The sequence below is a fragment of the Cydia fagiglandana genome, chromosome 11 (assembly GCF_963556715.1).
Source record: "Cydia fagiglandana chromosome 11, ilCydFagi1.1, whole genome shotgun sequence".
NCBI classification, from domain to species: domain Eukaryota; kingdom Metazoa; phylum Arthropoda; class Insecta; order Lepidoptera; family Tortricidae; genus Cydia; species Cydia fagiglandana.
The window spans coordinates 15,754,745-15,772,455 of NC_085942.1; the positions used below are offsets into that span (position 1 = coordinate 15,754,745).

At 38.2% G+C, this 17,711-nt stretch overlaps 5 protein-coding genes across 5 annotated transcripts in view; 4 read left to right on the top strand and 1 right to left on the bottom strand.

Moving 5' to 3' along the window:
• Positions 1-17,711, top strand: part of LOC134669098 (cytochrome c oxidase subunit 6B2-like) — a 308,332-nt gene that overhangs the window by 21,818 nt on the left and 268,803 nt on the right. The gene's annotated exons all lie outside the window — the stretch shown is intronic.
• On the top strand, positions 85-7,977 carry LOC134669060 (oxysterol-binding protein-related protein 11). Its single transcript, XM_063526583.1, has 5 exons — positions 85-339; positions 786-947; positions 5,083-5,180; positions 5,357-5,435; positions 7,811-7,977. The coding sequence occupies exons 1-5, from the start codon at positions 154-156 to the stop codon at positions 7,916-7,918; spliced, it is 633 nt and encodes a 210-aa protein (XP_063382653.1). The 5' UTR covers positions 85-153; the 3' UTR covers positions 7,919-7,977.
• Positions 9,370-10,796, top strand: LOC134669063 (cytochrome c oxidase subunit 6B1-like). Its single transcript, XM_063526586.1, has 2 exons — positions 9,370-9,561; positions 10,526-10,796. Exons 1-2 carry the CDS (start codon positions 9,497-9,499, stop codon positions 10,689-10,691), a joined length of 231 nt encoding a protein of 76 aa, XP_063382656.1. The 5' UTR covers positions 9,370-9,496; the 3' UTR covers positions 10,692-10,796.
• On the top strand, positions 11,093-14,634 carry LOC134669061 (uncharacterized). Its single transcript, XM_063526584.1, has 6 exons — positions 11,093-11,283; positions 11,624-11,695; positions 12,172-12,546; positions 12,940-13,013; positions 13,576-13,769; positions 14,309-14,634. The coding sequence occupies exons 1-6, from the start codon at positions 11,191-11,193 to the stop codon at positions 14,491-14,493; spliced, it is 993 nt and encodes a 330-aa protein (XP_063382654.1). The 5' UTR covers positions 11,093-11,190; the 3' UTR covers positions 14,494-14,634.
• LOC134669062 (translin-associated protein X) lies at positions 14,625-17,631 on the bottom strand. Its single transcript, XM_063526585.1, has 6 exons — positions 17,508-17,631; positions 17,207-17,441; positions 16,860-17,001; positions 16,111-16,270; positions 15,722-15,841; positions 14,625-15,287 (listed from the first exon to the last, which is right to left on the bottom strand). The coding sequence occupies exons 1-6, from the start codon at positions 17,518-17,520 to the stop codon at positions 15,106-15,108; spliced, it is 852 nt and encodes a 283-aa protein (XP_063382655.1). The 5' UTR covers positions 17,521-17,631; the 3' UTR covers positions 14,625-15,105.

Genomic DNA, 17,711 nt, shown 5'->3' on the forward strand with positions numbered 1-17,711 from the left:
ACATTTTATTACTAAATTAGAAAATTCTTTGCTACATCTGAAATATAAACGCAAAATCCAACTGTCAAATCCGTCGTACCTCTCGTACACACAGCAGCACAGTCGATGTAAATAATTTTTGCGAGCGTAGTTCAATAGTTCATAGTCAACAAAATGATGAAGAGTGGTGGGCTGGGGTCTCACCGGCCCTTGTCTGGGCAGCTGTACAAGTACACGAACGTGGTGAAGGGCTGGCAGCAGCGCTGGTTCGCTGTGGACCCCGAGACGGGCGTGCTGTCGTACTATTTGTTCGATGGGCCCGGAGACACGGTGCAGCCTGGGCAGCCTGCTAGGGGAGAGGTATGACCTTCATAGAGCTTCCTTGAGGTTTATAGATAAATTCATAATTAGGTAGTTTAATAACTAAGATGTATTTCTTATTGTTATCCCGGCATTCTGCCACGGCTCATAGGAACCTGGGGTCCGCTTGACAACTAATCCCATGATTTGACGTAGGCCCTAATTTTTACGAAAGCGAATGCCATCTGACCTTCCAACCCAGAGGGCCTCCTTATTGGGATTAGTTCGGTATCCTCACGAATATCACGATGTTTTCCTTCACCGAAAAGCGACTGGTAAATATCAAATAATATTTCGTATATAAGTTCTGAAAAACTCATTGGTACGAGCCGGGGTTTGAACCCGCGACCTCCAGATTGCAAGTCGCACGCTCTTACCGCTAGGCCACCAGCGCTTCATTGCCCAGCGTACCTATTACAACTAAAAAAAATGTTTGTAATCTATAGGCACATTTGGCGGCTGCTGTGGTGTGTCCGAGTGATGAGGACTCGCGCACATTCACTCTGAACTGTGCGTCAGGAGACATGCTCAAATTGCGTGCCACCGACGCGAGGGCGAGACAAGAGTGGGTGGACGGGCTGCGGGCTATTGCAGAGATACATACAAAGGTATGCGCTGGCATAGTAAGATCTACATGGTGTAACACGAGTATACCAAATAATTTTAACAGCGTATTCCTGATCATATTTAGAGACAAAAATGTCCTATAAACTTTTTTGATATTCACCTAGTTTCAGAGATATTATTAATTTTAAAAAAAAAACAAGTTTTTATTGTTACATAGTGTAAAAGGCCTTTTTGATGGTGATGTTGCTGCTATGGTCTAAATATCCTTATTGATAGATCTCAAAAAGTGACAAGTAACACTTTGCAAAAAGTAGGTTCTACGAAAAAAACATGTAATAATCAATTTTAAGTGACAAATTTACCAATAACATTTATTTTTTATGTACAAATACATTGAAAAAATAAAACAAAACAAATTTTTTTTTGGCGAAATTGACCTAAACTCATATTACATTTTTTAGTTTTTTTGACCTCAGAATTGCGTGGTTAAAATTATTCAGTTTTCTCATGTTACACCGTGTATAATAATGTTTAAAAACCAATTGGCTTGGTTCCCTATCCCTGTGTAGCCTAAAATTTAATTTTGAAGTCGGCTTATACCTACTATAGAAAAAATTCAAGGTAATTTTTTGGCTGACGCAACAGATACATGGGTAAGGTAAGGTTTAATAATTCGGATTGAATTTTCATAGACATAGCCTTTCAATTGCATTATATTGTTAGTGAATAAAATAAATGGTTCCCCTATCTTTGGCATAATTTTTTTTGTAATAATTCTATTGTGCATAATAACTTTAGGCATAATATACTGTTAGCATAAACTCACTTGGTACTGGATTGTTGCGCATACGTGCTCTACGCATAATTTTTATTGATCAAAGTGTCTTTTGGCATAATTTTAATGTCCGAATCGAGACCTGGGCCCAGTTTTATAAAGTTACAAGTTACAAGTTTACAGGCGTTTACTGGCAACACTTGCTCCGTTTTTTACAATTTGCGTTTTATAAAAGTACTGTGTTACAATTTTACAGGTTACAGGTACAAGTGCCTGTAGCTCAACCATAGACGAAAATACGGGAGTTTTATAGTTTTAAATTCATAATCGAACAGGCGTTTTATAAAAAAATTGTAAATTACAAGTGTAGATTGGTACACTTGTAACAAAAACTTACATACGTCTTGAGTCCTGTAACAGCACAACAGCAGTTACTTGTAGACTCGTTTTCTGAGAGATTTTAAACTTTACTCTCTATTGTTAAGCACCAACGCCAACGATTGTGCCAGGGCATGCATACTTTTCCATGCACTGACCTTATCAGTTTTTGTTAATGATCTGAAATATATAGTAAATAGGAAATAAAGTGACAATATGTTTGATATTGATTTTATTGACGATTCGTTTTATTTTATCTACTAGGAAATGGAAAGGGATTATTGCCGATATATGTTGTTGATTTATTAGCATTCGTCTCTTTATATAAGTATATATATAGTGCATTCACATTATGGTAAAGTGTACTATTCATAATTTTCGATACACACCGTATTTATCTTTGAGACGCTACCGAAACGATACATTTTAATGTAAGAATGTGAAAGAGTACCTACTTATTTACATGTTATTTACTTATTACGTAAATATTTTATTAAATCTAACTCAATCTGAATCTGAAAACGGCCCAAAAAGTATATCCTTGGCATGGAACGCCGCTCTCAACCACTCGATTTTTCCTTCATTTCTGGCCATTTTTCCAGTAATTAATATTTTACAGCAAACAAAAACACATAATTTAGTAGAGAACCGAGTATCTATGACACACGTTTTTTTAAAAATAGTGGTGTCCTTCACACCTGTAGATTTCACATGTAATCGAGATTGACCGTGGTTCTTTACAACTGTAATTATTTATGTGTATTTATAAAACACCTGTAGCCGTTCACAGTGCATTACAGGTGCCTGTAGCCTGTACTCTTGTAACCTGTAACTTGTAACTTTATAAAACTGGGCCCTGGTATCTGTTTCATTTCGCATAATTTTATTTGAAATAATTTATTTTAGCTAAATTCGCCATTAAGCATAATGTACTACAAGCATAAAATCTTATGGCATAGAAATGTTTTGCATACTTGCGAGAATCATATATGTTGTAGGCCCAATATTTTTTGGCTGAAATTAATTCGCCGAATGTTTCGCAACTCGCAACTATTATTTCTCATGTCATTTCGCCGAATAACAACAGTTTGTTTTCATGGGGTCGCAGTTCTAACTTAACCTAACCCACTTTTCTGGCAACAGTTCGTTTTCTTGGGGGTCGCAGTTCTAACCTAACCTAACCCACTTTTCTGGCAACAGTTTGTTTTCGTGGGGTCGCAGTTCTAACCTAACCTAACCCACTTTTTTGGCAACAGTTTATTTTCGTGGGGTCGCAGTTCTAACCTAACCTAACCCACTTTTCTAGCAACAGTTTGTTTTCGTGGGGTCGCAGTTCTAACCTAACCTAACCCACTTTTCTGGCAACAGTTTGTTTTCGTGGGATCGCAGTTCTAACCTAACCTAACCCACTTTTCTGGCAACAGTTGGTTTTCGTGGGGTCGCAGTTCTAACCTAACCTACTTTTCTGGCAACAGTTTGTTTTCGTGGGGTCGCAGTTCTAACCTAACCTAACCCACTTTTCTGGCAACAGTTTGTTTTCGTGGGGTTGCAGTTCTAACCTAACCTAACCCACTTTTCTGGCAACAGTTTGTTTTCGTGGGGTCGCAGATCTAACTTAACCTAACCCACTTTTCTGGCAATAGATTGTTTCCGTGGGGTCGCAGTTCTAACCTAACCTAACCCACTTTTCTAGCAACAGTTTTTTTGTTGGGCTCCGCATCTGCTCCGGCGCTACGGGCATAGCAGCCCCTTCGTCCTTGCGTAGCAAAGCGCAGGCGCTAATGCTATGTGCCATTCTGCTAAATGAAGCTTATGACAGATGCGTTTTAGATCATACAAGTTATACCAAATAGAAAGAATCGAAATATGTTTTTTGCGATGTAAATATTCGCCTAAATCCTATTATGCTAAACAGATTATGCAAATCACATTTCGGACATTTAAACAAACGCAAAATAAAATTATTCGTATCAAAAGTCGGCCAAAATAATAGTAGTCTATTTAAGATTCGGACTTGCAAACATTCGGCCTATTGCATATTATACAAACTGAAGCTTTCTGCAAATTTAACATTCGTCGAAATACATTTCTGCGAAATAGGTTATGCCAGATGCGTTTCGGGTCACGGAAGTTATGCCAAATAGACGGAACCCAAAATAAATGAATGAATGAATTGGTTCTTATGACCTTTGTTTTGGCAGGCGTGGCTCGCGGAGTTTCGTCGCTTAGCTACAGGTAGCTAAAAGTACATCCGTTCGGGCCCAATTTTGGGGTTAGCCATAAGCCGCGCGTGGCGCTGTCGCCACCTAGCGGCCATATCTGTGCTGATCGTGACAGACGCGTTTTGTTAGGGAATGAGTCTTCTGTACTTTGTACTATTATTTATTCTGTGGTTTTGGGTCATCATTTTAAAAGCCTAACATGTCTATAGCCCAGACATCAAAAGAACTGCGGGGAAGAAGTGGCTCCAGGTCGCACTGAACCCTGACAAATGGCGTAAAATGAAGGAGGCCTACAACCGAAGGGTAGAGAAAGGCTAAAGATAAAGAGTGATAGAGAGAACTAAGTTATTAATTTTTCACCACACCAGCTCGGAAAGGCTTACTTTGCACTTTAAAAACTGATAGCAAAGTTGCATTTTATTCACATGGGAGACAAAGTAATCAAATGCAAATTTTGAGTTGGTTTCTTATGTTTGCTGGTAGAAATGACTTTTAAATGATGATTCTGGATGATAAATATTTAATAACATTCATTTGGATTTGATTTTGTTTGATATTTTACATTTAATATTTGCTTCAGGTTGGTGTGATGAAAAATTTTGTGTTTCACTCGGGGGCAAATTTTGTTTAACCCTCGCAACGCTCAAGATTCCATTTATTGAACCACGAGCGTAGCGAGATTTCGGAATCTTTCGCTTGCTCGGGTATCAATATTAGCACGAGCGGTTAAACAACAACTTTGCCCCCTTGTAAAACAAATAACTATTGTAGGATCTGAGGAGAATATACATTTTGTTTTAGGCGATGGGCGCAAACCCGCCACTCCAGCCGCGCGAACAGCTCGCCGTGCACGGTGCCATGGCATCCGCGAGACAACAACTACAGCAAACTGAATTAAGGTACCTTTAGATTTACTTGTTTACTTGGGTACTTTACTTGTTTAAATGGGTAAAAACGTTCGGCATACCTGCATCTCTTCTGTGATAATTACAAACATTAGTGTTTTGGATACATTTTTCTTAAGACATCAAAATTCAATTTGATATCTGATTGTTTCTTTTTTATTATTTTTCAGTGACGCGTCCCTCGCGCGGTGTATCGAATCGTCAGACTCTCCTTTCCCTCATACAGATCCGGACCTATTATTACTGAAGGTTAGTACTATGTCAGTAATATAAAAAAAGTTTTGCACCACTGATATCTGCTGATGTGTAACGACTTCAAACATGTCAGTTGCTGGCGCATATAAAAGGAATAATGGGGGGAGATTTATTTTATCTTTTTTGAACTGTTATTAACCTTTATTTAGTTATTAACCTTTTAAATTAAACACAAAAGCTGTCACTCGGACGCACGTAACCGAAGTGTCAAAACTGAAATTGAACTTTATGCATATGCACGTAGGTCTGTGTTGCTCTGTGGTCTGTGACGGATATATCGGGCATTAGCGTCCAAAAGGTTATTAGATATATGTAAGGACTGTATCGTTTATTATAAATACAACTTTACTTAGCCGTTTTTTCTGGTATTATGTTTTTATTAAAAAATTACACATATAGTTTAATTAGTGCTTTAATAATAAGTAACATTTCGTCCTGGGAGATCACGTAAAGCATATGGTTTGGACAATATTTACCCAATCCTCCCGAGTAACTACAACGATTTCGGACAAATACTACAAGAAAATTTACGGTTTGCGAACAAGATAAGTATTACACAAAAAAAATCGTACTATGTAAACAGCAATTACATATGATTCGTAAAGCGAAACATCTGGGCATAGTCTAATCATTTCTTTTAGTTGGAAAAAAAGTTTTGGATCTGTGCTTGGTGGCCTTTTTGAAAATATGGCATGTTACTTACGACAACCCCGACTTTGGTATACAATATAACCATCATGGAGCGTTTCTATCGACCTGTTCTAGCCATGGTTCAACGCCATGAATGTCCGTTAGGCTTTGGATTTCGGTAGATTCTTTTAGCTGTTTCCGTCATTTCCCTGGCGTCAGAAATTGACGGGAATCCAAAATGTTGCATAAAAAGTCGTTTTCATGTAAAGATAAAATACACCACATTTATTCTGTGGATGTTCAATTGAGCAATCATGAAAAGGACACTTAGATGGCATATTTTGGCAGCATATTAACCTTTTGTTTCTTTAAATCGTACTAAGGAATCGGTGAAATAGTCTCAAATTAAGCTCGATAGCACAAAACAGATAGGTACAGAAATCAATCTACATACAAAGCGCGCTCGAGCAACGCACACATAGACACTGCTCACGGACACGATATCTCGGACCGGTTGGGACCAGTGCGAGCGCGAGTGCCATCCGCTTGAGACACGCGTCTGTGAACTTTTTTGTGCAATAATGGAGAAGCAAAAAGTGAAGTTATTATAACTGGTACAGTGGACGGTTGTTTAAATTCAACATTAAACGGTGAATTGTCGTTTTTTAAGCTAGCAATGGTTTCAGAGAGAATGCGAATGCGAATTTATTACATTGTACATGAGAATGCGAATTTATTACACTTTAAAATATACTATTGGCGAAATGCACGATTAATCAATCGATCGATTAATCGTGCATTTCGCCAATCTCGAAATCATCGCAAGATATTTTCTGTGACAAATTTGTAATATAACAATGACATTAAAATTAAAATACCTATTTGAGTTATTAATGTTATTATTTTATATTTACATTCTTCCCGTTTCATCCTCAAAAATAAATCAAACAACTAGATACGAGATACGATACGATAGATACGAGTGCCACTACCACGATAGTTTTTTGTGCATAAGCCATAGTTCGCAACCCTAGAGCGACCGCCGAGCGTAGGTATGAAAAGTAAAGTACATACATGTGATTGACTTCTGTACTTATCTGTTTTGTGTCGATAGGCTTGTCCGAATTACATTTGCTAGAAGGTATTAAAATCATCATAAAGTCCCTAAAATAAAATAAATGTAAAACATTCTTATATCAGATATGTCTTAAAAATACCCCCAGATTATACCTTAAGAACATAGTAATACAAAATAATACACACGTCAACAGTTAGACCAGGTTTTATCTGTATTTATAATAAACGATACAGTCCTTAGATATGTTTAATTTACATGAGTACCAGTAGGTACCAGGTGGTAAAAGTAAACCCTACTAACTTGAACTACCATACTGAATTACTATGGCAACGCCTATCTGTGGTGACCGCCAGTTGTGATATATGGACCTCCTAGTTGAGGTGATCTGCAAAATCTGTTCTATAGCCCTAAGGTGGTCTTCACATTGGACGCTGCGCGCCGTTCCGCTGTCCCAGCGTGACATCGTTATATACGTGCATACCTGTCTCGTTAACACATCGTATCGGATCAACGCATCAGCGCCGGGCTAGCACATGATTGGCGCGACAATATCTCGCCGCGATATAGACAGGCGGGGAAATTAAAGAAGGGTACGACCCTCTTTAATTAATACAGTTAGAAAAAGACGGGTAGTCATGTAACTGTTCTTTTTTATATTCAGGCCACATCAGCGGCGAGCATGCAGTGCCTTCTGCAGTGCCTCGGCATGCTGCACCGGCAGCAACAGTACGCCACCACCACAGGCCTCAAGCAAGACCACGACCATTAATACCAAGTCTCATGGACGCAATCGCATCAGCAATGATAATCTACACTACATGCTGGCCAAAAAATAAGTGCATTCCCGTTGCCCGGGAGGTTTTTTGTATTATACTGAGCAACTTTTACTATGGGACCAATCGCAATGGAAATCGCGAAAGAAAAAAACCCTCCCATAGAAAATGGACCAGCCATTAGCCAACATGTATGAAACTGCTCTTTTTTCGCGATTTCGGGGTTGGTCCCATAGTAAAAGTTGCTCAGTATAATCCCAAAATCTTCCTGACACCGGGAATGCACTTATTTGTTCGCCATCCTGTATTCAATTCTAAAATTGAAAATTCAACTTCTATTAAGGCGTAATTAGAGTGAGAGATAGTTGCTCGAAATTTACGAAATCTATTGTCGCGGTTATTGCTCTGGTTCTTTTGTTGGAAGCGGAGGCCATTTATGGTACGAGTTTCTGGCCTGGAATTATCGTAACATGAGAAAAAGTTTTGTCATATTAAATACAAGGTGCAGCAAAAATAGTGGGGATCCACTTAATCACATTTATTCGGTATCGTGTTCTGATTAATTTGGGCAATCTGTCCCATAGAGTAAAAAAATGTTTTTTTCGCGTCAAAAAAATATCTTCTACTTTTTAAATCAGAGTATGTACATACTCAGAGAATATGCCGTTAAACGGATCCATCTTGTATACTCATATGAGTGATATGAGACATCGTACATGGTTTTTATTTAATATGGCCTCCAACCAATGTATCATAATGATTCATGATATTTTTCGCAAAAAACTTATGAAAAACTCGTACTATGTAATTATTTGTCAGAGACCAATTACTAGCAAGACTGTCAATTCTCTTTTTCTCGCAATTGTTGTAGACCTATGACGTCACAGAGCGAGTTTTAGGTTCACAACAAAACAATAAAATTTTGCTTTTGGTATTTAGGAATTTATATTGAAGTGTCGAGTAAAGTAAAACTGTTGGCTTAGTATTTATTGTAACTGACTGTATAAAGATACTTGTAGAATGTTACTTCAGTAGATGACAGATGCTCTATCACATTCCCTTAGTTCGTAGATAAAATGTAGTATATTTTTAACCATTAATAATAAGGTCAAATTGTAAAAAACAGAAAATTTAAAAATTGTATGCGCGAAATGTTATCGTCCCATAGAAAAATTGTTTTTCACGCCTTTTTCTGTTGACAAAGTTGTTTGACCGGGTAATATGTATATCGTATTTTATGTACTTAAAGTAATTGTTTATAAATTCCACGTGTACCTACCTAACATTATAAATTTATAGATCTTGTTTTTTTTTTGTAAATTAGCTAATTTTATTAAAATATTTTTAATAAACCTTTGTCCTAATTACCAAAGAGTTTAATTTGTTTATATCCTCATTGCTTAGTCTATAGTTTTAATAAACTTCATTTGTTCTTTCAAACATTTCAAATCATGAAATCAAGTCTTCATGCAATGTCATTTAATACAATAGTATTTTCCATCATTTAAAATACCTAATATTCCATAAATTTCTACAATCATAATTGTAATAGTGTTTCATACTTAAAACCAAAGATGTGTGACCAAGAATTCAGGACTCTCCGCTTTGATCCCAGGTTTCCTAACCAGAATCAGACAAAGTGAGTGACCCAATTGTGCTTATATATGTTATATTTATATGTAGCAAACTTTTCGTGGAACTTAGGTACCTATGTGCAAAATATGTCTTCGATGAAGGAAAACATCGTGCCGAAACTCTTAAGTAGGAACGACAATCAGGTCTTGTTTGCTTTCTTGAGCAAAGTCAAGCAGATTCTTAAAGACCTGTGTGCCAATTCTTGGAAACTGTAGGGCTACCGCCAATACCGAAAAAAATCGTCAATTGCGGGGATTTTTCTCTGTCACTCTAATTACGCCTTCATTTGAATAAAAGAGAAAGATCCCCGCAATTTGCGAATTTCGGTTTTCCCGGTAGCCGCACAGGTTGCCTAAATCGGACCCAGAAGGATTCCAGTGACCATCGAAAATCGAGATTTCATTATCTACCTCCAGTGCTTTTGCACATTATAGCGTGCCGTGCAGGGTGACTCATATTTTAGAAATCATACCTATAAAAACATTACAACTCGCACATTCAGTCTATACAGACTTAGTCACAGAGTAAATAATATAATAGTGCTATAGGTACAGAAGACTCACTCTCTAACAAAACGCGTCTGTTACGATGAGCACAGATATGGCCGCTAGCTCGCGACAGCGCCACGCGCGGCTTATAGCTTTCCCCAAAATTGGTGTGGAACGGATGTACTTTTAGCTACCTGTAGCAAAGCGACGAAATCGCGGAGTGAGCCACGCCTGACCTAGTGCTCATGTTCTTCTGTCACATTTTCGGTTTCATTTTAAGGAGCGACGAATCGACGTTACCTGATTCTCTATCACTCGAATAGTTAACTTGGTCAAGCAGATCTTGTCATTAGAAAAAGGCGGCAAATTTGAAAAATGTAGGCGCGAAGGGATATCTTCTCATAGAAAATTTCAATTAAGCGCCTTTTTCTACTGACAAGATTTTGCTTGACCATCTTCGATCTCAAACTACGATTTCAGTGCATGCTACATGAACTACTGCGACTACTACCGCTGCAGGCGGCTGCTCGGCGACGTGGACGACTGCAAGATCTTCAAGCGCTACTTCGAGACCATATGCCCCAACTTCTGGATCGAGCACTTCGATGAGTTACGGGAGAGAGGGGCGTTCCCTGGACGCATATAGTCCGCGTATACACGTCGTTAATACGTCTCTCGTGTGCTATACTTTCGTTTTAATTTAAATTCTTGTAACTAAGTAATGAAATTAAATTCTAAATTATTTCTTACATTTGCAGTTGAATTATTCGTTGGAAGGTCCGGGGGCCCGGCTATATTATATATAGCCAGTCAAACAACTTTGTCAGTAGAAAAAGGTGCAAAATTCAAATTAAAAGGGACGATAAGCCTACGCACCTACATTTTTTTAGCCTTTTTTTTTATAGTGACGGAAGTGGCTTAACAGGCTAAAGCTATCACTAATCTAATGAAAATCATTTGTTCGTTACTTTGTTAGAAAAATGATCGATCGATCGATGATCATCACTTTTTTTTTTTGGACTGGTAACCCTACCACAAAAACGTCAAACAAATGTAACTTAAATTTAGTTCGTTACTCATCTTTGTTATCGATATTATTTGCCAGGTTTTTTATTGCTTTTAGTTTTTATTTATTTATTTAGGAAATGTATAAACTAGTGCGCATTGATACAGTGGAGCCGAATGAAATTCAGCTTCCGGCAGGAACGTATTTAATCGGTAGAGATAAATTAATTGGAGTAAGTTTATCAAATTATCACAAGTTTTTATTATTTGTATGTATGTTCTCCCATAATCTCGGGACCATGGGGTCCCGGACCTTTGAGAGGCACGCGTGGGGCCGAAGCCAACATCGCAGAGGCCCTTTAAGACAAGTTTGGTGTTATGTAGAATGCCTGCAAGCTGCTGGAACCCATTCACGTACAGCAATATATTTTATTGTATGATTTTTTGCTAACCAAACGCATCTTGCTACATTAAGTTATTTACTTACTTAAAGTGCCAAAATATAAATAAATAGCATAAATTAATTCATAGAACAAAAATATTAATTGATAAAAATGTCCTTTACCTTTTCAGTTCGACGATAAACGATTATCTTACAATCAGGGTCTCATAATCGTTAAAGAGGATAGCGTAACTATAGAATCGGTAAGTAAAGAAATACTATAAATAAGCACATATTGTACATGTAACTTTCACGATTTGCATACCATCTCCCACACTGTTAACTGTCCATCGGTGGACCTTATTACCAGCCATCGTACATTTTCCAGCATTTTTGGTGCAGCAGAGTGGTGTTAACGGAATTGGTATAAATAATTTCAACTGAAATGGTAAATTAAGGTTAATATTAATTTCATTAATGCTAATTAATAATTAGGGTTGAAATTATTTATACCAATTCCATTAACACCACTCTGCTGCACCAAAAATGCTGGAAAATGTACAATCACTGCTTATTACAAAAGAAATAAGATAAACAGTTATTCTAAGTTTGTTGCTTTTTGTACATAATTTTTTTTAACTAAACTGGGCTTAATGGCGTATATGAACGGCTTTGAAATTGTTTTGTGGTTAAGTCCAAATTCCAGTTAAGTAACAATTTTATCTCAATTTTGTTTCAGTCGCAACGAAAAATATACCTAACTAAAAAAGGTTCCAAAGATAAGGATATATTAAATAAAACTTTCAAGACAACATTAGAATTTGGTGACCAATTTGGGTTTTTACAAAACACCTATTGGTTCGAGTTACAAAGTAATGAGCCTAGTCAAAGAGCATTAAAGGAAATAAATGTAAATACTTGTGAGAATTCAGCACAGTTTACAAAAGAGTCAGTGGTTCCTAAAAGTCCCTTAGACAATGACAAGCCGAGGAAGAGAAAAAAAGGGGAATCTGAGAATTATATAAATGGGAAATCAAAGAGGAGGAGGAAAGAAGAATCAGAAGAAGAGCTGTCTGATGAACAGTCCAGTCAGGAGTTTGAGAGTGATGAATTGGTAATACATATTTGTAGTATATTCTTCTTCTTTTCACTGAGCAAACCTAGCTCTTTGGACATACATGGGGTCTCTTTCAGTCCCCAAAAATTAATACAAAGAGTTTTCATTATAACCCATCAATTGTAGTCAGTAGACCCTAGTCTAGTAGGCATACTACTACCTAGTAGTATCTGCATGAGCTACCATCTAATCATTTTACAAATAGGGTTATGCCACACATTGCTTTACATTAGGGAATGTAAACCGGTTTTTATTTGTATGACATTTCGGTTAATAACTGGTTATTAACGGTTATATAATTAAAAACCGGTTAACATTCCCTTCTTTACATGCATGGAGAAATATGTCTCTTCTGCATCTACTTTTAATGCTAACAATCTTTTGTTCTAGAATGGCTCTATGGAAGAGAACAGTAAGCCTGTCTCAAAGCGTGAACGATGCGAATATGGCGGAAACTGTTATAGGTAATTATAACACAGGAGTGTGCAAAGGTTTATGGATACACAGTATTTCTTAAAATTAAACTAATTTATAGTCACTGGCGCGACAATTGGACAATTGTCGCAGAGCCTAGGTCTCCATTTTCAAGCACTAATAGTGCTATCTGCCCATATACTTACACTGTTAGCACAACACCACCCCCAACCGGTTATTTGCGCACCTGACTCGACAATGCGACCGGTGCTCTACAACCACATAGTGAGAAAAAAACAGTTTAAGGGCGAGTCGGACTCGCCCACCGACGGTTCCGTACTTTTCAGTATTTGTTGTTATAGTGGCAACAGAAATTCATCATCTGTGAAAATTTCAACTGCTATCACGGTTCATGAGATACAGTCTGGCGACAGACAGACAGGCGGACGGACTGACAGCGGAGTCTAAGTAATAGCCTAATAGGGTCCCGTTTTTACCTTTTGGGTACGGAACCCTAAAGACCTAGGCTCTTCAAAACATGTGAGAAACCGTATAATTAGTTTAATGTTACTATGAATGTTTAAATTATTAAAATTGTCATCTACTTCACAGCCTGCGCGCACTCCGCCCCAACCCTGCGCATAAAGCGCACTTAGCCAAGTATTCGCACCCGCGCGACGATGATTGGGGGACCAAGAAGATATGTCCGCAGGGCATCAGGTGTGAAAGTAGGGACGCGAAACACTTCAGGAATTACAAGCATCCGACGGAGTATGTTAGGGCTAGGAAATATCGGCCAGGAAAACGTAAGTGACATTTTAATAATATTGTACAGTCAGTAGTAGTACTAGTAGTTGCCCGTTTAAAAAAAAAATAGGTTGAAAATGGCAAGTTAATGAAGTGACTCTCTACAGCGCTGCGGGTAGGTCCTGGAGAGTCACTTCTGAAATATCAACCAAAAAACCGGGCAAGTGCGAGTCGGAATCGCGCACGAAGGGTTCCGTACCATAATGCAAAAAAAAGCAAAAAAAAAAATGGTCACCCATCCAAGTACTGACCACTCCCAACGTTGCTTAAATTTGGTCAAAAATCAAGTTTGTTGTATGGGAGCCCCATTTAAATCTTTATTTTATTCTGTTTTTAGTATTTGTTGTTATAGCGGCAACAGAAATACATCATCTGTGAAAATTTCAACTGTCTAGCTACCACGGTTCGCGAGATACAGCCTGGTGACAGACGGACGGACGGACGGACGGACAGCGAAGTCTTAGTAATAGGGTCCCGTTTTACCCTTTGGGTACGGAACCCTAAAAAAATTCAGTTGTGTTTTATTTTTCCTTTTTAGATACCTCGGACTCCGATTCTGACAGCAGCCAAGAATACCGCACTGATCGCTTGCTAAGAACCAAGCGGGAAAGGAAACCTCCGCCTAAGGCAGATCTAGATCTGGAAGACCTAGAGGGCTCAGAATCTGAAGAAGAAGACCCTTTCGCGAGTGATGGTAGTGAGGACTGGACGCCTGAACCATAGACCTAGCAGTGATCGTTTTAAAGTTTAAATGTTTTTTTTTTTACTTTTTTACGCGCCAGACAGGAATGAATTGTGTTTTTGTGATTGCATTTCACCTTCAATTAGGTTTTTATACAATAAAAGTTGTGATATTCATTTAGTTTTATAAATTTTATTTTGACATATAGGTATTAAATTTTATAAACTGTACTTAATCTTAAATAACTACGTCTTATATCAACATCAGTCACATAATGAAATCACTTTCTGTCACCTTTTGACAGATGGCCATAGACTCGGCGCAAAACAAGGTGATGTTAAACTGCTGTTAAATAAGATAGAATTTACAAAATCGCTCCGCTGTCGCACCCAGACCGTCAAAACGTGATTGCAATCGCGACACGTCACATCAGGTAAACTAGTAAAACATGACTACCACTGCAACGTCAAGTCAGGTAAACTTGTAAAACATGACTGGCACCGCAACACGTCACGTCAGGTGAACTAGTAAAACATGACTGCCACCGCAACAATCACGTCAGGTAAACTAGTAAAACATGACTGGCATCGTAACACGTCACGTCAGGTAAACTAGTAAAACGTGACTACCACCTCCACGCCACGTCAGGTAAACTAGTAGAACCCTTCATCGTCGTCGTGGTGTTGCTCCCAGCGGTCGGGCGCGGGCAGCAGCAGCGGCGCGGGCGCCTCGCCGCCGCGCACGCGCAGCGCGTACACGGCGCCCTCCACCTTGGCCACGCTGGCGCGCGTCGTCGACGTCTTGCGCGCCAGCTCGCGCCCGGACCCGAATAAACCTGCCACAAAAAAAGAACAGATGTAAGTAGTGCATTATTTTCCATTATTTTTTTGCGGAAACGTACGAACGTGTCTTGCTATTTCAGTAGTCAGTCTCGGTACAAAAAGAACTAAAGTAGCATGACAAATACCAATGTTTCCGAGAATAAAAGATGAAGATGTGCTACATGTGTACATTGTTGAAGAAGCTAAGTGATCAATAGGTAGACGAAAACTTTAGCGGCCCACCATACAAAGAGAATTGGCAATTTGAATCAATTGTAATTGACAATAGAGCTGAATTTGTTTTGATTTAAAATAGAACGAAACAAAACAAAAACAACTCTTCCATTTAATTAAGATTTAAATTCTATTGGAGGTAATTTGTACTAGTATTAGGACATTGAACCCCAAGAGTTTAACGAGCTAATAAAAGATCTATGAAATCACTCACCGCAATAGCCTGTGTACAGATCGCGCACGACCTGACAAGCGTAAAAACAATCCTCACTGTCCCCACTGGAGATACTGTTGATAGCCTTCCGCATCAGTTCCCCTGTTAGATCTGCTACCCCTGAAAACAAATATTAATAAGAAATAGTCCTTATATAATTTAGATTTGTCAGAAGAGACAAATCTGATATTTTTCTCTACTCTTTACTTAAGTAGACCTCAACAATGGGGAAGACCGTAAAAACACAAAATATATGGCGCTCTTGACAAATCAAATTGCCTTTTTCTTTAGCATAAAAAAATTAAGTAAACAACAATTTGTTAAGATCCAAAATAGAAGTCCACATGTTCTAGTCCTGGTTTAGACTATAGAATATGATTTGTATTTACCAAGCATGTAATCATTGTATGTGAGCATGGTGATTACTGTCCGCTCTTCCTCCGAGTCCTTAGCAGCCACTCTGTATGTCAATTGGGCCTGCACATCCTTCCAAGATATGATCTCCTTCCGTTCCATGAGTGTGAAGAATGTCCATGCCTCTATGAACTCCTAGAAGCATATTCAAAAATATGAAGATTTTGGAAGCTTTGATTTTTTTATTACATTCAAAGGTAATAAAATAAATTTGTATGGAAAATTCCATGCATCATTGCATCATTTTGGTGTTTGAATGTAAGAATTTCAATTTGTAAATCAAAGTAGTTAGACAGTATAGATAGTTAGTCATCTATTCTTCTAGGTATTTAAATGGTAATCATAACTAATCACCATTAAGCCATGTAACCATTATAATGGTGCTCCTACACTCACAGTTAGGTATATAATATTGTGTGACAGGGACAACATAATTTAATACTATCATGTTATCCCTGTCTCACAATGTTACAATAACGTTAGGTATATAACTGATAGTGTGGGGGCACCATAACTGAGATTTTGAGATTCCTAGAACTTTCTGAAGAATTCTACAAACTTCTTTACCAGAAACCCTGCAGTTACAGGTTACAGCTCTACCATACAGGTGCGGTAGGCTGTGCTCACTATAACTGGTCATCTCATTAAGCCATGTGATCGTTATGAGATTCCTGGGGATTCTACAGAATAGTAAAAAGAATAAATAATTCTATATTGTTTTTACCTGAAACCCTGCAGTTACAGCTCTACCATGCAGGTGCGCTGGGCTGTGCTCAAGCTCTAAACCGATATACTTGAGAGGCCCTTGGATCAGCTTCTGAATTCGCTCCTTAGCCTCTTGGAGAACTTTGTCTGCAGATTCTTTGCTGAAAACAGTTTATAGCAAATTGTTGAGGACTTCTAATTGAAGTAGAGAGTAGCAGTTTATTCAGTATGCAAATTGACATGACAATGCCAATCTTGACTTCTGAATATCAAATGAACAAGAACAAAATCTATAAAGGAGACTAAAAGTTTATGCCACTGCATAAATTGATTTTTCATTTAAAAATATTAATAAATATGTCTTACGTTATAGAAGAATGTAGGAGAAAGATAATCCGCTTGCTTTCGATGGTGATATCCCTCGAAAGTTTGACGAGCCTCTCGTGGCGGTCCTGGCGCTCCGTGAGCTTCTGCGCCGTGGCTTTAAAGAGCGCCAGCACCGGACTATCCGCCGGCAGAGACTCCACCGTCTCCTTGGCCACGGAAGATAAAGTGTGGTTCTGGTTGTGGTGGTGACTGCGGTTCCCACGACGATTTCTGCCTGAAATTAATGTTATTATAAGCTTGGCTCGGCTCTGCGGCTTAGCAGAAGTTGGTTAATATTTACCTCGTCCTGACATTCTATTAGAAATTAGTAATATTTTTTATGAATACCAAAATAATAAATTAATTGAAAACAACTTTTCACAAATTTGCCCGCTTCGCAAATTTTTGACAACTATATTTTTTTAATAAGGCTTGCAATGTATTTATTTTGGTCAGATAATTCATTCTCATCAGTGGGATGCTTTATTTTTAGTGATGTGCAAAA